This window comes from Hypomesus nipponensis, chromosome 19, assembly GCF_054491055.1.
Source record: "Hypomesus nipponensis isolate SF chromosome 19, ASM5449105v1, whole genome shotgun sequence".
NCBI classification, from domain to species: domain Eukaryota; kingdom Metazoa; phylum Chordata; class Actinopteri; order Osmeriformes; family Osmeridae; genus Hypomesus; species Hypomesus nipponensis.
Genome location: NC_140379.1, coordinates 15,576,122 through 15,599,161, shown reverse-complemented (window position 1 = coordinate 15,599,161; position 23,040 = coordinate 15,576,122). Strand labels below are relative to the sequence as shown.

The 23,040-nt window shown below is 49.9% G+C and overlaps 1 protein-coding gene across 1 annotated transcript in view; it reads right to left on the bottom strand.

Moving 5' to 3' along the window:
- The window catches only part of plekha7b (pleckstrin homology domain containing, family A member 7b), a 72,511-nt gene that overhangs the window by 10,958 nt on the left and 38,513 nt on the right, over positions 1 to 23,040 (bottom strand). Inside the window, exons 6-16 of the mRNA XM_084681927.1 lie at positions 18,915 to 19,026; positions 16,829 to 16,939; positions 15,853 to 15,925; positions 14,953 to 15,053; positions 9,995 to 10,170; positions 7,636 to 8,052; positions 6,492 to 7,026; positions 4,638 to 4,721; positions 4,177 to 4,308; positions 3,101 to 3,154; positions 1,044 to 1,112 (exon numbers count right to left, since the gene is read on the bottom strand). Of these exons, the coding sequence (XP_084538053.1) occupies positions 1,044 to 1,112; positions 3,101 to 3,154; positions 4,177 to 4,308; positions 4,638 to 4,721; positions 6,492 to 7,026; positions 7,636 to 8,052; positions 9,995 to 10,170; positions 14,953 to 15,053; positions 15,853 to 15,925; positions 16,829 to 16,939; positions 18,915 to 19,026 (1,864 nt within the window). The remainder of the gene's footprint in view (positions 1 to 1,043; positions 1,113 to 3,100; positions 3,155 to 4,176; positions 4,309 to 4,637; positions 4,722 to 6,491; positions 7,027 to 7,635; positions 8,053 to 9,994; positions 10,171 to 14,952; positions 15,054 to 15,852; positions 15,926 to 16,828; positions 16,940 to 18,914; positions 19,027 to 23,040) is intronic.

Here is a 23,040-nt window from a genome sequence, read left to right as displayed (position 1 = left end):
GGAGACAGGACGCGGCCGAGCTCCAGTCAACAGAGCTGGGGGCCACACGAGGATCTGGTCTCCCTCTGTGTGACGGGGCTCGCTCCTCACACAGTGAGCGACCCTTTCACACACACACACACACACACACACACACACACACACACACACACACACACACACCACCGCCTGGCCTGATGAATTGATAGTCTGCAGCGGTCGGCGCCGTTAGTAAATATGTCAATAAGACCCATCTCCGTGAAAAGCCCTCAGGAATCACATTCATTCGCTTCTTTTGAGATATCAAAAGAGGGCTTCGTACTGTCTGGCTGAGAGCGTACACTGGTAATGCCCATTACCAGCAATCATAATCAAATATCCATATTTTAGTATTCACTTTTCTAAAGAAGAGGGCTTATTGAGAGTGACATATTTGTTTTCCCAGAAATGGGTTGTGTTTGTGAAAACAACATAAAATTGCCTAAGATGACACAGTCTTTCTCACACTGTTTATTCTCTGCTCTATTTATCATTCTGTTCAATTAATAATTAAGCTGTTTCTTATTTCACTGCACTGTATATTGTTGTTTTTAATTGCATAAAATATTCATTGTTCAGACAATTTCACCAGCAAATTCGTATAAATTCTTAAACTGGAACAATGCTAATGAAGAAAAGCCAGGACATCCATCTCATTTACCTCCATTCAAATGAAACAAAGGCATGAAAAAAGCAAGATAAGGCTAATCAAACTGAAAAATTTAAGAGCCCAACATCTAAAAGATCCCATTACATGTATTTTTCCCTTTCAAACTTGCAGGCTGGGTTCAAGTCTGTGGTTGTATTTCTCTGGGTGTGTGTCCCCACAGTACGGCACCCCCCTCTCCCTTCCCTCGACTGCTTGTGTTTACCACAACTACTCCTTCACCCAGCCGTCAGCTGCCTCGCCGGAGCGGGGAGTGTCAGAAGTGGGGAACGATAGATCTTGACTGAGAGAAGAGAGGCGGATAAACTGGGAGTTTATCCGCCTGGTTCAGCGGGGAGGAGGAAGACGGCATACTCACATCAGCATCGCTCTCTGCTATTTTAACAGGTCTTGTAGGCCTGTCTTTTACAGTTTCACGTCCAGTAACCTGAAATGTCCCACAAGCACAAATGCAACCTTATTTTTCTCACAACATAGTCTTTTAAAATCCACAAGAGAGGTAAGCTCTCGTTCAGTAAACAGCAAACAAGCAATATTACATCAACAATCAAGCCACACGGTGAGATCTTTTCAGGACTGGGTGAATCGGGGAATTACAGCAGCAAACAACATGAAGGCAAACATAATGCTATAAAAACACAAAAACAACTTGGACAGCTAGTAGTTCATTGAAGCCAGTGCAACACAAGTGCTTTGAAAGCGGTGCACGGTCAATAATGGGCAAGCGCCTTCTGCATCAGTGTGTCTGGGAGGAGAGAAGTGGACCGCATAACTTGTCTGGTATTGTGAACCTGAAAAGGTGACCTCCAGGATAGAGGGTAAACCCCGTCCCTCACGGCATCTCTGACAGGCCCCGCCCTGCACCTGCTTCTGAGCAGACGACTGGGCTACCTGGCTGTTGGAGCCACATCGGGTCCACTAACCCTGACTGCTACAGCACACACCTCCAAATTGGAATTACGTCAAGATGATTCATGTTACTGTTCATCAATATTGACATTTCCCCCCCAAAATAGCAAAGAAGCCAAGCAGACAGGACAGGCCAGGGGAGAGAGTCATCCAGCACATCCAGGACAGACCAGGGGAGAGAGTCATCCAGCACATCCAGGAGAGAGTGCATGCAGCGGGTCACTCACACAGGAGGACGGCCTCCCTGGTCCATAATTACAGCAGTAGCTCCAGGGCAACCCAGGGCAACCCAGGGCAACCCAGGGCAACCCAGGGCAACCCAGGGCAACCCAGGCCAGCCTGCGTACGACCCAACTGGATGGTATGTAGATATACATAATCTAAGCAGGATCCTCGGTAACACCCTGAACTTAACACCAAGGTGAACCCTAACCCAAACCCGTAAACTTTTGACAAAGTAGTGTGACTAGGGAGTCAGATGGCTGAGCCGTTAGGGAATCGGGCTATAACTAATTAGGTTGCCGGTTAGATTCCGGCTGTGCAAAATGATGTTGTGTCCTTGGGCAAGGCACTTCACCCTTCTTGCCTCGGGGGGAATGTCCCCGTACTTACTGGGAGTCGCTCTGGATAAGAATGACTAAATGTAAAGGTACTGTGTTTAGTGGCTCGGGCTTTCATTGGCTGGTTGGTCACAAGGATCCACAGGCACCCCTCCTGTCAGACACACACTGGCCTGGGATGCATCTCTGAGGTTAGGGGCTCTCTTTGTATGCACACCATCCTTACATTCCAACTGACCCCAAAACACGGAGTGGAGTTTTCTAACACATTGTGTACGCTAATGACCAACGGGTCGACACGTCTGATCTGTTTCAAAACAGGAAATGGGGAGGTGAAACAGGACATGGATTAAAACCCCCCACTCCAAGAAACAAGAATGTTAGTTAAGGCTGTGGTGTCATACATACAAATCATTTTGGGATCAAAGCCTTTGTGCTTGACGCTGCTGAAGCTAGTTATAAACATAGTACAGCGGGCAGCAGGTCTCTATCAGTAGCATGTGCTGATGGGAAGTGAAGTTTCAATGTACTCAACATCGCTTCCCGCCAGACCACACACACTTCAGACCAGCATTTCGTGTGAATGCACTTGCATTGTAAGCTTTGGCTTGTCACATTCGACAACAGTAGACGGTATTGTCGATGGATTCAACTATTGTTAACAGTTGTGGGCGTGAAATATCGACATCAAACAAGTTGTATGTATTGCAGAGAGGAAGATACAGATGGTAACGCAGAACGGCTTAGCTCCTCACACTGAGAGCAAACAGTTTTAGTATGTTAAAGCACACAAATAGCAGTTCAGAGTTCATAGCAGTCTGCCCTGAGGAGGGGAAAGGGGGAGGGGAGAAGGGAGAAGGTAAGGAAAGCAGGACAGCAGACCAGAGAAGGAGACAGAGGGGAGGGAAGGAGAGAAGACGAAAGGATTAGATTTCTCAAGGCCCACCTTTAGATCTAGATACTCCAGGTCCTTCTTCAGTTGTATGTAAGTATCATCAGCCTTTAAAGTGAGGAAGGACGGAGAGACCAATCACAAGACAGGAAGCTGCAAAGGATGCTGGGACATTGGAAGACTGCTGGAACAGCAGGATTCTATAAATCTCTACTTCATTCTCATTGTAGATAATTAAGGACGGTAGGTTCGATGGATTTGGTTATCCGAATGCAAAAGAAAGTGTGAATCATTTAAATATATCTTTTTGGCAGTAGGGTTCGAAAGGAGCATATTGGTAAGTTTTTCAGAGAGAGAGGGAGGGTGTCCCTTAATCCACAGCCACATCGTTCTGGCGTGGGAACATCCACGTCTACATGAGTATGAAGAGATGGTATTGGAGCCTTAGCAGTGATGGACACTGAGAGCATATGCCATGGAGCACCTTTGCAGTTTCTCTCGTTGGCAGGTGGAATGTGCCAACACAACAGGTGGCAGGTCTGGGCACAGTGACGACCTACTAAATGTGGGACTGAGGGCTGGCGTCAACACTGATCTATCTCAACTACACAGCAGTGTGGCACGACATCGGGAGAGAAATACAGCCCCGTCGACACCATTCCCAAATTTGCAAAGATGTTAAACAGCACAGGTTGAAGTCAGTGTGACAAGCAGGCAGTGAGCACAATCAACAACGTGCAGCATGCTTTGGCGCAAGTACTTTGGAGACGCCGTCATTTTGCCGCGTGTTTGACGCGTCGGAACGCGAGGATGGGAGAGGCCCGCGGGGCGCCCGAACCAAGCGGGGCGCGCGAGGCCAGACATTCACACAGCGCCCGCAGCGTCATGCCGACGATGAAGCCAGCACCCGTCCAACCTCAAAGAGACAGCACCAATACACTCACACAGGCTAATGGATGGTGGGGCCTGGGGACACCGAGTCACAGACTGGGGGGGTGGAAGGGGGGGTGGGGGGGTATGGTCTCCATGATGCAGGTGTGCAGAGCTGCGAGGTGAGGGGGATGAAGGGGGGTTGCGGGGGGTGGCCCCAGGGAGGGTGGCCCCACGGAGGGTGGCGAGGGGTCCCTGACCTGCAGGCTGTGGCCCAGGAGGCTGCTGTACTGGTGGTGCTGCAGGCGGGCCAGCGAGTCGCTGGGCACGTCGGCGGCCATCTTGGCCTGGTGCCTCCTGAGCTGTATGAGCAGCAGGGTGAGCTCCTCCGGCTGCAGCCCCGCCCAGGGGCCAGGGGTCAGAGGTCGGGGGGGGGGGGGGGGACACAGCAGGGAGAGAGCAGTTCATCAACTGGCCACTGGGAGGGCAGCGCTGGCGCTGGGGCCCAACAACAGAGCAGGGCCACGTTGAGCAGCCTATCCCATCCGACACATTAGACATACAGTTCCTCTAGGTACTATAGCCCGACTGACACGTGCATTTTGGTACTATTTTGATATCGGCATCCTTTTGTTGGGTATGACATTTCACAAGGTTCCTCCCCAGTGTGACACGACTTAAAACTAGACATCGGCTGAAAGTAAAGACAGAGGTCGGGTACCGTTTTGCCATGCAGGCTGGGTGCACTGACAGTGTGTGTGATGTAGCCCATGGTTGGAATTGACCTTCTGTCCATCTGAGCGGTCTGTGGAGACACAAAACAGCATGTTCTTCAGGAGCCAGCATTACGTAATATCAAACAGAATGTAGAATGAAGAACAACATTTCTTCCACGGGTGAAGACAGCTTGTGATGCTGGTAACGTTGCTACCTTGGAATATTCTCTGCTACGGGCCATTCTGGTAACTCAAGTATCAAACCAAAGTCAAGGCACTGCCTCAGAATCTGTACACAAATGTGTACACACAGCAGATTTTCCTTCTCAGCGACTCCATTTAGTTTATTCCACCTACTCTTATTTGAAAGTAGGTGGGCCCCCAGTTTAAGTTGCTGTAGGGCCCGAAAGGTTGGACATTTTTGCTTATTGCATGGAATTGCCAGGCCTAGGCCTACCACAGAACTGTAAAAGGACACAAACAACAAGAGATTTAATTAACTACACATAAATTATCCCCAACCTGCTTTCTTAAAATAACATTTGTTTGCTACCAGCAAGAGAAGCACTGTGAGCCATCCCCTTTGAGATTCCCCTGCCACTATGTTTTTTGCTGTATAATAGGTTTTTTATTTAAATGTGAGATCAGAAGAAAGAAACGGCCGGTTGCTGATGGTTGAGATCCAGTGGAGATGTTTATAGGGTGCTAAGGAGCCCTGGGCTAGCTGCATTAGCCCTTGATAACACACACTTTAATGATTATTCCACAGGGGGCTACAGGGAATCACTCCATAGAAGTACACACTGCAGCCAAAGACACATTATCAGCCTTAAAGATGCTGCATACACCAAAACAAAGTTCATCCGCTGACTAAATTGGGAGTTTTCCCACAAACCCTAGCTCTTTTGGATGGTCCCCACATACTTGGTCTCCCCCTCGTTAAAAATACACATCTCCCTCTCTGATGGATCATAAACCCAGGAAAGGCGTGCTGTTTGAGACGTAGTAATTAGTGAGTCAACGGCAGCGGTGGGGTGACGCGCTGACGGCCGAGCGGCGACGATCTGTTGACATGGCTGAGGCTGAGGCTGGAGGCTGGTGTGGGGGTCTGGGTGCAGGCTGCAGGGGGAGATTCTCACATGCGGAGGGTGTGGCTGGGAGCGCACAGGGCGAGGGGGGAGGGAACGTCCCACACACACACGCACACACCCTCTGTCAGAGCGTGGGGACCGTGTGGTGTGAGGAGGTTGGGAGTTCACACACACACACACACACACACACACAGAGACACAGTCCACCACCTGTGGAGCCAGTATGGGTGTGGGACTGTGTGAGCAGCTCAACATCAGAGTGTGTGTGTGTGTGTGTGGTGGGGGAGGGGGGAGTTGAAGGCGGACTGCTTCTCAAGCTCAGCTTCCCAAGCTGGGCCCTTCCTCCATTGGTTAACACAGAAAAACGGCCTTTGAGCCAACAGGAACTAGATGAATCCACTACAAAGGGAATGTCCTTCTTAGACAGTGTGAGAATTCATGTTTTTGGGGATGTTCTGAGACTCTGCAACTTGAAGTTTGCCACTGTCCCACGACTAACTCTTTCAGTTATCTCCCTACCGGGGTTGCTTTGAGACTCATGGGGGTTTTTCTCACATTTGTCAAAGAGTGATGCGGGCAGAATTAAACATATCCAGTAGTTAAGGTTGTCCTCTAAGTTGTACCCACATGTCAACATGTGGGTGCCACAAGAGTGACCTTCGGGATACCAAGGAGCAGACCTACCTGGGGAGCAGACCTACCAGGGGAACGGACCTACCTGGGGAACAGACCTACCTAGGAGCAGACCTACCTGGGGAGCAGACCTACCTGAGACACCTGAGGGCAGACTTGTCTGGGGGAACTGGAGCCTGTGGAGTCTCCCGGAGCCACTTCATCCAGGGGGCGTACAGTCACCCTGTCCGAGGGGGTGTGGGGTCTCCGGGGGGACAGGGGCTTGAAGGCGGGCCCCGCCGGGGGCACCTCACACGGGGAGGGGGGCACGGAGATGGAGCGAGGCATCTCCACGGTCACCCTGAACGAGGCCGTGTCCAGGAAGTCCGGCCCGGCGTAGATGGGGGCGGTGGGGCTGCCGTGGCGGAACTGCTGCCGCTGCTGCCACTCGTACAGCTGCCACACCATGCCCTCCTTGGTGGCCACGCGCTCGTCCGTCGACATGCGGAAGTGGCTGAGGCGGTCGTGGGCGTACTTGTAGTCGCTGGGCAGGTCGCGGGGAGCCGGGGGGGAGCCGGCGGCCGACGGGACTCGGGGGGTCTTTGGCAACGTCTGGTAGGCGTCTGGGGCGCTGGCCTTGGGCTGCGGGGGAGGGGTGCGTCTGGGGAGGTTGTACTCTACTGTGGGGAGGCTGCGAGGGTGACAGAGACACTGCTATCACTACCTGCTGCCCCGCAGAAGACCCCTTCATGTAGATCAACACGCACTTAGGATCACAATAGGGAGATGATAGTACAGTAGCCTACGGAACAGGTGTTAACAAGTCGCTCTGGAGAAGAGCGTCTGCTCAATTACTAAATGTGTTACAATTATCTTAAGTGCACTCAAACAATAACTTGACCACCAAGTTGTCACATTAGCCACCAGGTGGAGGTGTTTTAACGTGGAGATTTTCCACCGAGACGGGGTCATCGTGCACGGACAGAAGGGATAAAGTTGTGTACACATTCGACAGGTACAACCCTCCCGCCTCAGCACTGCTTCAACACTCAGCACACAGCAACACACACACACACACACACACACACAGTGTTTCACCTGCTGCAGACGTTAAACCACCTGCAACCTGCGCTGCAATACCAGCTCTACGTTAAGCGAGTTGGGTCTGGTGATATGGTAAATCCCTAGCCCTTTCTGGTGGGTAACCATCTTGACAGTTGAAAACCAGGTGTGATGGCTTAGACGCCTGGTCTGAGTGAGGTCAGGTGTTTGATCGTTGGGGGCAGATGGTCAGACTGACCTCTTGGGGTCTTTCTTCTGAACGTGGACCCAGTGCTCCACCTGAGCCAGGGCCGTCTTCCTCTGCACCTGCTTCTCTGTGTTCGTCCGTGGGACAAAGCCCCTCTTATACACCACGTTCCCGTTCTGCTCTGCGGGAGGGGCTGCCTGGCCTGGAGGAGGCTGGCTGCTCCTGTGGGAGGGGCCGGGGGCGGAGTCTGGAGACAGCCCGTCCCCCATGGCCTCCGTGGGACTCCCCGAGCTGTCCAGAGTGTACTTCTCTTCCTGCCTGTGGGCCAATCGGATGGCATCGTCCGGAGGCTCCTCTCGGTCCGGCCTGTGGAAGCTCTCCAGGTGGGAGGAGCTCTTGTTGACGTTGTTGACGTGATTGGTCTGGGGGACTGCCTGCTGTACGGTCTTTTCTGGTCTCTCTACCTCCCTGTGGAGAAAGGGATGGAGGGGCAAAAAGGAGGGAGTGAAGGAGGGAGAGACAGAAGGGGGGAGCGAGGTCATAAAGGGTGCCTGAAAACAAACGCAAGACATCACAGCACGACAACATAACCTTCATGTGAAACTGCAAACTTAAAGTAAATATTCCACTTCATAGACATGACTTCATAGGATCAGAGGGGAAACAGTGGGAGAAAATGAGCTGTATATTGTGCAAATTCCAAAAACTATACAGACTGTTTGTGTGTGTGTGTGTGTGTATATGTACATATACATACTGTTTTAAGGCCCATAGAAGAGAGAACATCTTCAATGTGGCTTTTAAATAAACACTCTTACTGATCCTTTGGTGTTTATTCTAGTCGCTTCCATTTGTCTACAGGCCTGGTACTATCACTATAATGGCTGTATGTTTTGTTTTCTGTCCCCTTTCTATTTCATTCTATAGATTACCTCAGCGAGACCAAACTAATATCACAGACGGTTGGTCAGGAAGGCTCAATCACTTGAGTGGTGAAGTGTTAAGTACTAAAGTAGTGCCTCTTGTGCCAACTATTCTTCTTGCTCAGGATACAAGACGATGACATATGTTGGTGATCTTGAAACAGGCGGATTACGAATCACCGAGCCGCGGTTAACAAGACACTTGAATTAACCTGGCGTTAACTCTGAATGCAATTTCCCACTTGACTGATAGTCAAACCTACAAACAGGCTGACTCATAAGAGTTTCTGTAGGGAGGGGTAAGGATGTGCTGGGTATGTTTCAGTGACTTTCTCTCCTACATATTTTCATATACTCAGAGTGGAACCGAGTGCGGCGCTTGGCAGAGGAGGCCCACCGAGTCCCTGGTGAATAGAAATGACAGCCATTTTGTTTTAAACTAATAGCTGAGGGCTAGCCGATCCATCCAGCACAGTGTTTGGCACAGCTCGGAAGATGGGACTTATAATTCATCAGAAGGCTTCGTGGGACCATCTCTGCTGGGGAGTCATTCATGTGATTCATCATTCCAATGTTAATCGGACCAAAATGAAAAACTCCCTATAACTGAGTATGTGTGTATTCTACTAATGATGTGTATCCTCTGAGGACAACACCCTATTCAAAGACACTACTTTGAGCACACATGCTGCATGTGATATATCAGATCAAATAAACATGTTTATCCTTCAGACTTCATCTGACTTTAAATACCTCCATTAAACACCTTTCAGTAACTTAGTAATGTTCTAAGAAGCTGTAGTGATGATGCAACCACTGAAACAGTGAAAAGATAAGGAAAACGTTGAGGACACAAATCCAGCTTTTCAGTATTCCACGGGCACTTTGCTACTTTGCCCACTAGATGGCGTAGTCCCACAGCGCATAAGACTTTGCAAGGCGAAAACTATACTCTGTACCGGCGCTTTATCGAAGGCTGAGCTTTCAGTGGGAGTGACTGTATTCTGTCGTGGCGTCTCATGTTCTGTGTTCAGTCTGGCGTAGAGTGTCTACTGGCCCTGGCTCAGCAGGCAGAAGGCTGGAGCAGCGCTCATCCATACAGGTGCCAGCAGCACCCCTCCCAGACCCCCAGAACAGGCTCCTGAGCCCAGGTAGGCTGACCGGGGCAGGCCCTTCTGCATACCACCGAGTCCAGGCTTGGCAAAGCAAACTGAGCGGGACCAAGCCGTGCCAAGGCTGAAACCGTGTTCAGTAAGTAACTCTCCGAAAGTAACTTCCAGAGCTACTCAGCCCATGTTTGAACAGGTGCATGGAAATCTGAGGAGGGAAGACAATATCCCCACAGCCCTTCCTGGTTTAAGTCCACTTCATTCGAGACGAACGCCTCGGAAAAGCCCACAGCTTTCCGAGCACAAACTGAGAGGGGGAGGTGTTGATTAGGGAACGGTGGATTTCCGAAATGAAGACAAATGAAAGGCCGGGCTGACCTTTTGACGGCGTGACTCTGCATGAGCGCGGCCTGGTTCATGGCTCGGATCCAGCCGTTCATGTCCTCCTGGGTGTCGGCGCTGAAATAGTACGTCCGCATCCCGCCGTGCTCCGCCTGCGAGCCAATCACAGAGTTCTTATTGTAAATGTAGGAGCGCATCCCTGTGTGGCTCGCCTGGGAGAAGAAGAGAGAGAACACCAGAGATGGAGAGAGAGAGAGAGAGAGAGAGAGAGAGAGAGAGAGAGAGAGAGAGAAAGACCAGATTGGTTGGAGGGTTGGGTTCAGCATTATGACAGCTCCCTCCCAAAGGACATTTTAATGAAAAACAAACAGCAACGGGGCATGTTAGCTCAAACACCAGCACCAACATGTCTCTTCACCTACAGACAGAAAGAAGCCCTACTGTAGCAGTGATGTTACAGTAGTGGATGGTAAAACAAAAAGAGAAAATCAAGTCCATGGTTCTCCGGGTGCTTGTTAGTGGCACTAGCAAAAACAGTTGTGTAAGATAAAGCGTTTCATGCAACAGGCTGAATAAAGTAGTATGGGTTTGAGGGCTAAGATTAAACAAGGAGATTTAAAGATTTGGTAAAAACAGTAACTTCAATTTCCTCTCAGCATTCCTGACTAGCCATGGTAAATGACATTCGGACAGGCTTTGAGTAGTGGAAAAAAAACCTCCTTCACAATGCTGTAAAGAAAAATAACTTTTAACATACGGTTCCATACATATATTATACAAACAGAGACAGACATACAGAGAAATAAGGAACAAGAGAAAGAGAGAGACGAACAAAAAGGCATAACTAGAAGAAATGGACAGTATATCACTCCACTTAGCCTGTGTCTTACTTTGTTAGCTGCCATATAGCCTTTAGTTGTTTTGAGGTCTTGGACAGTGTGCTAATGGAATTCACCTCACCTCCTGGTCCGGTAGTAAAATCTGCACCCACCCTCCTCACCCCCAACACCAACCCCCAGCCCTGACTGCCACCACAAGGCTAATCCCCCCCCCTCCCACCCCCGCCCCCGGCTCTGGCCTTGCGGGGGGGCACCCTCGTAACAGACTACCAATTGCCCAACGACCCGATGACTATGCAGCTCAGCAGTTTCTAAAGAGTTCCAAACCCGACTGCTATAGTGCTTACTCTTGAAGCTGGCCAACTCCACAACACCAAGCCTAACTCTCAGTCCACTGTCCAACCCTCTACCTTATCCTTAACACCCCACTGCCCAAAACAGCAGATGATTTCCCCCTGCCTAGCTATCCAAGGCCTGGTGTTGTTATATTATCTGGAAGTGTACTACTCCTCCAGAGTTGTGTTCTATCGTCATATTCGCATGCATCCTTCAGTCCCTCCTCAAATAAACCTGCCCTTGACCATGAACAGCGTCTGCCGTCGGTTTTTCCATCCCTTATCCCCAGTACCGACAACTACCCACATTGAACTGTCCTGTCTCTACCAACGGTTGATTGTTTTGCAATGCTACTGGTAGTAATGGACTCTGTCTGTCTGGGTGAGATCTACAGTAATGATCTAACTCGGTGAAGCTGATGACAAAGCATGTTTTGATTGCAGAGTCCTGGATTATGCTGCACGCTGGCCGGACAGGGATCTCTACTGAAGTGCTGAATGGACAGGCTGGCAGCACACAACACCATGCTGTAGCAGGGGGCTCCAAGTCAGCGCCAACAGCAACCCAGGATAGCTCCACAATCCACCAACACTGGAATGGCTACATATCTGCTGTCAAACAGGTCTCGTAGCTAAAAGGAAACTGTTTTGGGCTTGTTTACTTAGCGCAGTCGGGTGGGCGTACTCTCTCTACCGTAAGGAAGTCTAGTCTTAATCTCCTGTGAGGTGATTAACCTATCTGGCTCCCCTGCACTCCGCTCCAGTTTAACAACCACTGTGTGTGTGGAACAGTGCTTCCACACAGACACCCGGCAGGGAACTGTGCAGATAAACAACACTTCTAGAGGTTCACTCAGAGTGCAGTGGAACATTGACAACAGTTCTGGTTATCAACAACAAGAAAAAAAAACAGCTGTAAAAACTCAACAGTCTCAGGTCATTCAGATACAAACAGATGGGATTCTTGTTGTGAACAGTAAGACAATGAGGACGATGAACCCCTATAGAATGGGAGGTGGAGGCTGAGAGTGCGTGGAGGCTTAGAGGACGAGGGGCTGCTTTGTGAGACCCCCCACAGCTCCCACGGTGACAGCAACATCCTGGGCACTGACATGAAGCGGGCGAGGGACCAATACCGGTGCTGCGAAAGAAACACTCAGGGCCTCATTTACGAACATTGCGACCGCAGTTTGCCCAATCGCAAATAGCGCACGGTGCATTTACTCATTTTGGGTGGTTTTATCAAACCAGATCCTCGTCGGGCAATCAGCACCTCACTCCGCCCTTTAGTGTTAATTAGTGCGCCGTTAAAAGACGGGAGGAATCGCCTGCATGTTACTGCCACCATGGGTGATTCGAGGAAAAGAAAAAGAAGGTTCAGCGAACAGGAGATAGAGATATTGGTTCATGAAGTTACAACTAACATTAACATGTTACAAGGAAGAAATACACCTCTCCTCCCATCTCTTTGCGGCACACACCCACTTTCCCTTATACCCTCCCAGCAGCGGTAATCTGCGTTTTTACTCAAGTGCGCTGCCTTTGTAAATATGGTTTTATGTCTTTACCCGCTATTTTACGCCTGAAATGGGCGCAATCCTGTTAGTAAATGAGGCCCTCAGGGTCTACCTATCATCTTTATTCAACAGCCGATAGGGCTTTGACTGGGATGTGATAACAGCTCAGCACTGGTATTGTGCATCAATGATTGGTGCAGCAGAGTCATGCAGGGGTGTCATGCAAGGGTGCAAGACAGATGACCATGGGGGTGAGGACGCAGGCGGGAGATGAATGCTGCATCCTTCCTCGTTTGTTGTCGGGTGAGACATGACGTGGCAGAAAGCGAGTGACTCACGGATGAGGTGGGCTCAAATACCTATTCATGCAAGGCAGGGAGGAGCCTGTGTGTTTGAGAACAGCCTCCCGGGGAGAGAGACGCTCGCTCCGCCGACGCACACACACCCGGGTCGCCACGGGAGGGCATCGACCAATAGGAAACCAGAGAGACATAGTGAGATGAGCAAACAGAGCAGTACCTGAAAGTCAATGTGGACTCCCTCAAACAGAGACATGGACTGTGGTCAATAGGTGTACACAGCCTTGAGAGGTTCAGAACTAGGAGTCCTCAATTCTAAACCCAGAGATTTCGCATTTGTTTAACAGGAACATTTTGCTACAGCAAAAGCAGCAAGCTCCGAGGAAGCAGAATTTGTACAATGGAAACTGGGCACGAGAAACACAACAGTGCTGCAGTGCAGACCAGTACAGTAGAAACACCACGACACCACAGTCAGGGAAGGGAGGCTGAGGGGGAAGTGGGAGTAAAGGAGGGCTGTGGGGGCCTCGTACATGATGTCATAGGGCAGCGTGCCTTTCTGATGGTCTCTTCTTGATAAGAGAGACCACATCTCTCCAGGGCTGTACCACAGGAGACACGTCGACCTCTCTAAACAACAAGCAGCTTACACAACTAATGCAGATACAGCACTAACAAAGACTCAACGTGTACAGTAGTTGGTGGATACATTTAGCCCTGTCATTGAACTTTGCCAAAACAGGTATCCGCTAATGACACAGGCAGGTATATTCTATCATTTTTCCCCAGAGTTATATATATAAAAATAGAAAGAAAGAAAGAGAGAGAGAGAGAGAGAGAGAGAGAGAGAGAGAGAGAGAGAGAGAGGGAGAGAGAGAGAGCTGTGGTGATAGGAGACCTCTTAAATAAAAGGTGGATAATTAGCCAAGCAGTATTGAACCCTGGAAGCAGTTGCCCAGCGGTAATATACAGCATAGTACACTGGACTCCCAAGGCAGGATAAAGAGCTAGAGAAAAGAGGTTCGATGTATAATTAATATGCCTCTCGGCCCTATCGTCATACGAATTCCATTGTATGTAACGCGAGCTTGGGAATGAAGAAAAGATGTCTTACAGTCAAACACACACACACACACACACACACACACGTACATATACATTCACAGGGAGGAACACGCACAACCAGCACAAAGAAAAATATGAAAGGATTGCTGCACGGTGCCCTCCAGTGAGAGCATCAAGCGTTCACGCTGTATTGTTCTTCATAAAGCCTCCTGTGCTCTTGTTCAGGGGGAGATGGATGTGTCAATACCCCCGCTCTAACCCCGAGGACAGGAACACTACCAGCCTCTGTCAAACAAAACAGACAACCCAGCCCGAAAATCTCACTTCTACTCACCACAAACTACTTTTTGAAGAGGGACGAGCAACAACTACCAATGTGTTTCTGTCTTTGTGACTAGCTAACGGTACATTAGAACCGATTGTTTCCCGCAGGGAAAGTCTGCTATGGGATTCATCTGAGATCAAACAGCAGCCGACCATCTGATAGCAGGCTGGTTCATGTCTGGGTGCAGACAGAGAAGGCTACTCCAGGTTGGGGTCAATGAAAGGGGAGCAGAGTGGGGACAGGACCAGGCGACTGAGGCCAGGGCGACTGAGATGAAGATGGGGGAGGGGATAGGGGCGAGGTATCCCACAGCACCAATGGTGAGAATAGAAGCCCGATGACGGACAGGGAGGAGGCGGGGCAACATCCAGAGGAATCCAGACACAGAGTCATCACACCGACACAATAAACAAACCACTGGTGATGGGATGACTTTCTCCACTATTTCGACACTTTAGTTGACTTTATTTTGATCACTTTACTATAGTTACACTGAGCCTGCACAAAGTCTGAACAGTCAAGACGGCCATGCTGAAGCAGCAAACTAAGCCAAGGCAGACAGAAGTGGTTCGGGGGAGTGTGTGTGTGGGTGGTGGGGGGGACTGAGGTCTTACCTTGAACGCGTACTTGCGGCTGATGTGGTCGTCAGGTTCGACAGGGGCAATGACATAGCTGGGCATGGGAATACTGCCCAAGACCGTCTCCTCTCGACTGTCTGTCTCACACACACACACACACACAAATATATACACACACCATTATTATCCTCATAAAATTCTCACAAAACATCAGATTTACCTTTATGGGCTGCAATAGATGCTGGCCATTCCATGTGCCCACATAAACAGCAGGTCATAGAGTCTGGATCAGAGCAGGGTTCTGGGGGCTGCAGGGGGGGTGGGAGGGTGGGAGGGGGGGTGGGAAGGGGGGAGGGGGGGTGGGAGGGCTGGTGTAATTGCTGAGACATAATTCAAGGATGATTCAAGGAGAGGCTCCCTATGAGGTGGCAGCAGACTTATCTGGCTCTTCACTATGATAAATGGAGAGGTGGTAGGAACGGCTGCCCTGGCAACAACACCATAGATTACATCCCATAATGACACTTAAAGATTATATAGGAGGGAATAATAGAATTCTCTATCTCTGTTAACAGAGAGTAGAGCACACACACAGAGAGAGAGAGAGGTCTGAGAAAAGAGATAGGTCTCTGAAAGACTTTGGGATATAAAGAGAGAGAGACAGACTGGGAGACAGAAATAGACTAAGGGAGAGAGAAAGACAGGGACACTGGCAAAGAGACAAAGAATTGCCGGTGGCTAACCCTTGTCTTATTACAGGGCTGATTGAGAGGTCTAGCTCAAGCACCAGGAGACAGCGAAACTTGCATCGAGAGTCTGATCTCATAACCCAATCAATTCACCTTGCAATCATTTTAATTATTCCTAATGACTGTGCCTCCCCAGTTCACACACTGTGTGTTTGGTTGGTGGTGTGTGTGTGTGTGTGTCACTCACCTTTGTAATAAAACAAGCAGAAGTCAGACAACACGAACCATTTGCGTTTCCACAGTCTCATTCCTGAGCTGTCCTGCAGGAGCAAAACACAACTGCATTTACATACCGCACCCTCACAACCACTTTACACTTTTATTCATATTTCAATGAAAACCCTTAACTGGAAAATCGACTTGTCTTATACACTAAGAACCAGAGGGAAAACACATTAAAACAGACCTTATGCACATTACCGGAATATGATCATTAAATGCCTTCTCTGCATTGGTGTTTCCTTTTCTGTAGCTGCTCTAAGGGGCTGCCTACTGTTCTACACGAAACACATCACTAGGTCAAAACACTCATCACCACCCAGAGTGGATGACGTCTGACTGCCAAGGCCTCCCTCCCTCCCTCTCCCTCTCCCTCTCTCTCTCTCTTCCTCCCTCTCTCCCTCTCTTCCTTTCTCCCTCCCTCCCTCCCTCCCTCCCTCTCCCTCTCCCTCTCTCCATCCCTATACCCCAATCTCCATCCCCGGTGGAGCTATGCCCACACGTCTGGGGGGAGACATCAGTCAACATGAGCTAATGGTGCGGTGTGGTCCTCTAATAATTCAGGATAAATGGAGCCATCTCTCAGGCCCAGCGCCCCAGCGATGCAGCAGGCATCTGGGGAGCTGTGGGGCCCAGGCTGCCCATGATAGTAGCTATATAGTACAGTGGGGGGACAGCTGTGGTTCCGGAGGGGACCACAGGGTTGGTGGTTTGATCCCTGGCCCGTCCTGTCCACGTGTCAAAGTGTCCTTGAGCGAGACGCAAGACCCCGAGTCGTTCCTGGTGGGCAGGCCAGCGCCTTGCATGGCAGCTCTACCGCCATCAGCGTGTGAGTGTGTGTGTGTGTGTGTGTGTGTGAATGAGTTACCCCAACCTCATGTGATTGGAATGTACAGGTTGTCAGCCACTGGGCTGCGAGGGCAGCATTCAGGGGAGGGGCTCACCTGCTTGTAGAGCCATCCCCGGACCACCACCGGGACGTTGGGGTTCCTCTTGATGGCCTGCTCCCTCTTCCCGAAGCTGTGCACCTTGCCTGCGCTCCTGGGGCCATGTGCCTGGAGCCACACACACACACACACACACACACACAGGTCGTTACAAGCGTGCTCTTCCTTAGCTGCTGCTTCACAAACGACCGCTGATCTGGGCTCCCCCCAGGGGCCACTGCTGAGGAGAAGTGAGGGGGAACGAGCCGACAACACCTGCAAGCCCACCGTTAGGTATTATTTATAGCCGTCGAAACAAAACACGATTGAAAAGGTAAAGAGGGTACGTTTAAATGCTGTAATGACATCCAATGTACAGGTGAATTCACTTCCTTATGGCTCGGTTCAAACCCGTTCAGGTCATATTACCGACAGTAGACATTATTGATGTTCCCTTTCTCCAAAATGTCATGACTGGACCAGGTATATCTGCTCTCAGTCTCAACTCATCAACTCAACTCATCCCAACCTATCACTCCATCTGCCAGGCCCAGGAGGAGACTGAGAACGGTGCATCCTAGCAACCGTTCCAACTGGAACAGGATTCATCAGGGGTCACATGATGTCACTTCCCCCTTGCAGGTAAAAGTGAGCTAAACCGAAACAATCTAAGGTATAGAAATAGACAGATAAATAGATATGTCATTGATTCATTCCGTATGGAAACTTGCAGAAATTAATTGCAGCAAGACTCACTACACGCAAACACAGACAATAAACCCGATAACCAAGCTGAAATCTAACCTTCAAAATGATTTCTAATTAACATCCCCATTATCCTGTCCTGTAGATGTCTAAATTAATTCATATCTGATGCCCACTGTTCACTGTGAACTTCCTGTCTCTTGTGCTTTTTAAAAGAGCACCAAATGGAACCAGGTAATACAAGCTAAAGCAATTATACCGCTTTCACATGAGTTGGCACTGAGGATGAGTAAGTGTTTTTCAATCATGTAGCGTGTGCCTCTCTGCATGACATGACTGTCACCTCTGCTAGCAGCCAACACCTTGCAGTGAAAAATGATAAAGTGTTCTGAAAGAGTGCTCATAAGCAGCTGGTAAGAGCTGGCTCCTATCAGGGTTCTGGACCTGGACGGGAGTTCTGAGTCACTGCTGCCGTGACGAGCTGGGCCCTAGCATGTTGGAGAGGGCAGACAGGGAGATGGATGAAAGGGCTTGACGTTGGTGCCATTGAAAGGACGTGTGCTGTCGTTTGTGAATGCGAAGGGCCGCTGTCAGGTATAGCGTGGCTCCGCGTTGGGACGGGAGACGTGTCGTTTGAGAAGGCTCGTGTGTTGAAGGGTTGGCTGGCGAGCAGGTTGGGGCCTCGTTGGGAAGGCCTGATGGTGGAGGGAGCTGTGTGTTGGGTGGAAAGGTGGTGGTGACAGGGTATTGGCTGCTGGATTTGCTGTTGATGGAGTTTCCATTTTGCTCATGCCAGACTTGATTGATTTCTATGGGACTGATCATTCGATGCTGATAGTGGACTGTCAGTCAGACTATCAGACAGTGTGTTTGTGGCTGGCTGGCTGGCTGGCTGGATGGATGACCCGTGTTCTTCCAAGGCACAGAGCAGAACACAGCAGATAAGGCGAGGCAGCGAAGCAGAACAGCACTTTCAATCCTCAAAGCAGCCTACTGCAAATATGAAGGAGACAAGTGCATCTTCTACCCCTGTACAGTTAGTCACACCTGAGGTTCTAGAACCTCCCATTATTTCCACCACCTTCGAGCAGTGCTCTACCAGTCTATCAACATAGCGTGTGACAGATGCAAACGCTGCACCTAAGTCCAACCAACCACTGAGGTCCTTAATTGAGTTTCCTTAGGGCGTAAAAAAATCACTATCCATTTACACGGTCCAGCCATTCATCTAAATGAGAGACTGTTCACAGGCAGATCAAACCAATTTGGCCAGTGTAGGTATAAGGGGGCCTCAATGAAGCCTTAAGAATACAATATCAATTTTAGTGCTTTACAGCCCAAACATGGGCCCAATTACTGTACAAACAAATTATACAACACGAGAGAGATGTCGGCTCACCTTAGACGCTGAGATGGTGTCCACTACCGTTGAGGTCACAGCCGCGGAGGACTCGCTGACCATGCTAGGGGGTCTCTGATTGGCCGGTGGCTTGGACATGCGTGATTCTAACCTGCAAGGCATAAATGAAGTTGTATCATGAAGTCGAGCAGTGCGAGTACAGTCCAGAAGAATCCAACCCACAATCACAACACACAACACAATACAGAACAGTGCAGCCGGTGGAACTCTTGGACTGACTCTACTGAAGGGAGGATATGACAACGTCCTGTCACTGCTATGGTCACTGTAACAGCCAATGCCTGTGCAGGCCCTCATGGAGCACTTACCCTGAGGCTGGTTTGTCTTGTTTCATAAGAGGACAGGGCAGGACAAAGACTTGCTCCTAATTCAAGCAAACACCCATTCAAAGAGTGAAAGAGAAGACCGCCTGGTAGACCTCCCTATGATATCCACTTACCTCACGCTTTCACTCTCACTTAGAACCTTACACCAACACCGGACTCCCACACACACACACACACACACGCACACACACGCGCTGGTTGGTCTAGGAGGATCCCTTCCCTCAGGGTGTGTTCCGACCTCTAGACAGGAGCACCATACTGTAACAGTCCCATCAAGCACATAACACACGCCACACACTCCTCAGGCCTTTCCACATTACACCTCACACTTCCTCATGACATCAGCACATTGTTGTTATGGAACCAGGAAGAGGGGGGGGGGGGATACGATGTGTTCCACTTCCAGCTCACCGACACCGACTCCCAATCAAATGGCAGCCTGTTCTGTGATAAAGGTCCTTTCATCTGGACCACACTCTCCTCGTGCCTGGTGCTAAGTACCCGGTTAGGACATTCCATTCCAGTTCAAGAGCAGCAAGGTGGCTTCACTCCCCGCCCACCCCCTCTCTCCTCCCTCCCACCTCCACCAAAGGAAAAGCAGGGATCTAAGGTGGTACTGTCATGGAGGATGGAGCAGCCAGCAGCTGCAGGTCATAGTCACACTGCTCTGGGCTCCAGTCTACTGGGTGCTGGGCATGGTGACTCCTGGGAGGTATATAGAGAGATGAGAGAGAGAGAGAGAGAGAGAGAGAGAGAGAGAGAGAGAGAGAGAGAGACAGATAATCTGCCATCTTGTTGCTGAGAGAAAGGGAGAGAAGAAAGAGAGAGAAGAAAGAGAGAGAGAGAGAAACAGAGAGAGAGAGAGAGAGAGAGAGAGAGAGAGAGAGAGAGAGAGAGAGAGAGAGAGAGAGAGAGAGAGACAGAGAGAGACAGAGAGACAGAGAGAGAGACAGAGAATGAAATAGAAGATAAAGAGGAGAGAGACCAGAAAGAGAGAAACAAGAGAAAGAAAGAGAGAGAGAGACAGAGAGACAGAGAGAGAGAGAGAGAGAGAGAGAGAGAGAGAACTGTAAACCCAAGTCTTAGTGAAGCCTGTTTGGCCCGAGGCCTTCTCTAATGAAGTTCAGAAGACTGAAGGAGGGACCCGGGACAGGGTTGTCTCCCCAGCCCTGCTATGTGGGAAATGAGCTGCTTATTAAATGAACCATTCAGCCATATCATCCATACCGGGAGACATAGGCTGGCAAATAATGAGTTTAATCACAAATGAAAAGCGGTGGGGCGCGGCAGGGCTCCTCCCTAATCCCTCCCTCTGATCTGAGACTTGTCCATCTCTCAGTCAATGAAACCACAACACAGTCACGCCCAAAAGGAGACACACAGTGAATGCCATACTGTCGACTCTCTGATACTATAATCATAAATAAGGATCCGACTGAATAAGAATAGAATGACTGAACGCTGTGAGAGACATGGGAGACTGGGAGAAGTCAAGTCCAAATGAAAAGGCGTGCATGTGTGTGGGAGCGTATCATAGTAAAGGGTTCTCTCTTACCATCCGTTATCGAAAGTCAACGGCAACAGTCGGCTCAAAAGTTGATTTATATGGGTGTGCTGACACAACACACTGTTGATGATGTTACCATGGCAACTTGGAGCAGTGTGTGTGTGTGTGTGATATATGAATAGTGAGGAGGTTGTGTGAGTCGGGTGCTTTATCTGGAGCCTGTGTGGATCGACTCATGCCCAGACACACACACACACACACACACACACTCTTCACGCCAGCTCGAGACCCAGGGGCGCTGCACTGTACATGCTACAGGAACATTGAACACCTTTCAATGAAACAAGCATCCTTTCCTAGTGAGACACAGGAGACCCCAGCAGACATAGCCACACACCACATCCCCCTAGAAATCCCTGCAGGCTACGGAGGGTTATTTGTTCAGAACCAGTCAGTCCAGAACTCTCCGGGCTGGATCAGAACCATGCAGGGATCTGAGGGAGGGTCTGCACTGAACTGAAGCAGGCTGGGAGACTGGGCATGATGGGATGGAACAGGACATTTATGTTACTACATTTTAGATTCCGTTTTTTGAGTAAGATATTATGTTTATATAAATGGGATGACAACTAGAGTTCCTCCACCACCCATGATAGTAAGTATGAGTTCAAGTCAGAGGACACGAGGACAGTGCCTGAAAGCATGTCTGCCATAGCAGCTGATGCAAGATCAAATACATTGTGGAATATGGATGGATCAGAATGCATCACATGGATGGTAGATGTTACGTATATGTTTACATTTAGTCGTTTAGCAGACGCTCTTATCTAGAGCGACTTACAGTAAGTACAGGGACATTCCCCCGGAGGCAAGTAGGGTGAAGTGCCGTGCCCAAGGACACAGCGTCATTTGGCTCGGCCGGAAATCGAACTGGCAACCTTCAGATTAGTAGCCCGACTCCATCACCGTTCGGCCACCTGACTCCCTGTGTTAGGGTTATGGGTGTACTGTGCCGTACTTTGTCACTCATAGTACGTACTAACAGGTGAGTGCTTGGTTCAGCAGTGGAAGGGGTAGGGAGATATGACAGGCTGGAGGATCAGCCTGTAGCTGTCTCACTGTCAGGCCTGTATGTCAAACTGAACTCAGCACAAGGACCGGGATGGAATCTGAACTTACTAGAATGACACTTGTTAACCACGATGAGCTGATGAAATCAGTTAAGAATGTACGGGGGTGGAGCAAGAAGTGCTGTCGAAATGAAATCCTCTGAGTGTGTGTGTGTGTGTGTGTGTGGTGCTTTACCCAAGGCCTCAAAGATGCAGACAGCCATGAAAGTGCCGCCAACACAGTCACGCAGGCACATCCATCCACATATGCTTGATATCACTCCCAGAACAGCAGCCAGTCCTTGATATCAGCTAGAGACTATCTCTTAGAGACACACACCACACAAGGTGAGCTGGGACGTGCTGTTCCCCACAAACCAAATAAACCGAGGCCTCTTGAACATGTAGAAGAATCCAGAGAATGGAAAAAGAGGACAATTGTTATTGGCTCCAAAAGAAAAAACACTGGCGGACCTGTGTAAGGTTGTGTAAAATAGAGACCGGCAGACTGTATACAGAGAATACAGTTCCTCAGAAGAAGAGCAAGCGACCAATGGGAAGCTGCGTCTGACTTCCCCTGGTGAAACCACCACCTCTGGACTCCCGCATTGTTCCATCTAGGGATGAAAGAAGCTCCAACTGTGTCCTGTTTTTTCCTGTCCCGAACAGGCCTGGCCTCGGACGATCAGAGAGGTGCTGGGGCGGTCTTCAGCTACCAGAGGCCAGGGCAGGCCGGGGGAAAAGAAAAAAAACGAGCCATAGGAACAATGGAGGTGAATGCGAAAGGAGGTGGAAAACTCCAGTGGAACAAAACAACCACACATGCTGGGTCCAGGCCAGCCTGCTCACAGGACACGCCCCCTGCACCCAGGGAGCTAGCGGAGTTTATGGGCGGCTATCATTTTGTTTACCTTCACTGTCTTTTCAACTGGTTCCAGGGAGATTTGCAGAGGGATGCGGAGGACAGGAGCCATATTTCACATCAGAGATACGCAGGATGGCAGGGGGCGAGGGAGCCGGCCAGATGAGGAGGGGGGAGAGGTCTAGGCCCCCGGCCAACAGGGTTACCATCTGAGAGGGATGGCTTACTCCCTGCAAGCACTGCAGAGCCAGCACCAGCCTAACCCCAGTCTTAGGCCGATACCCAGTCATAGACCTAGCGC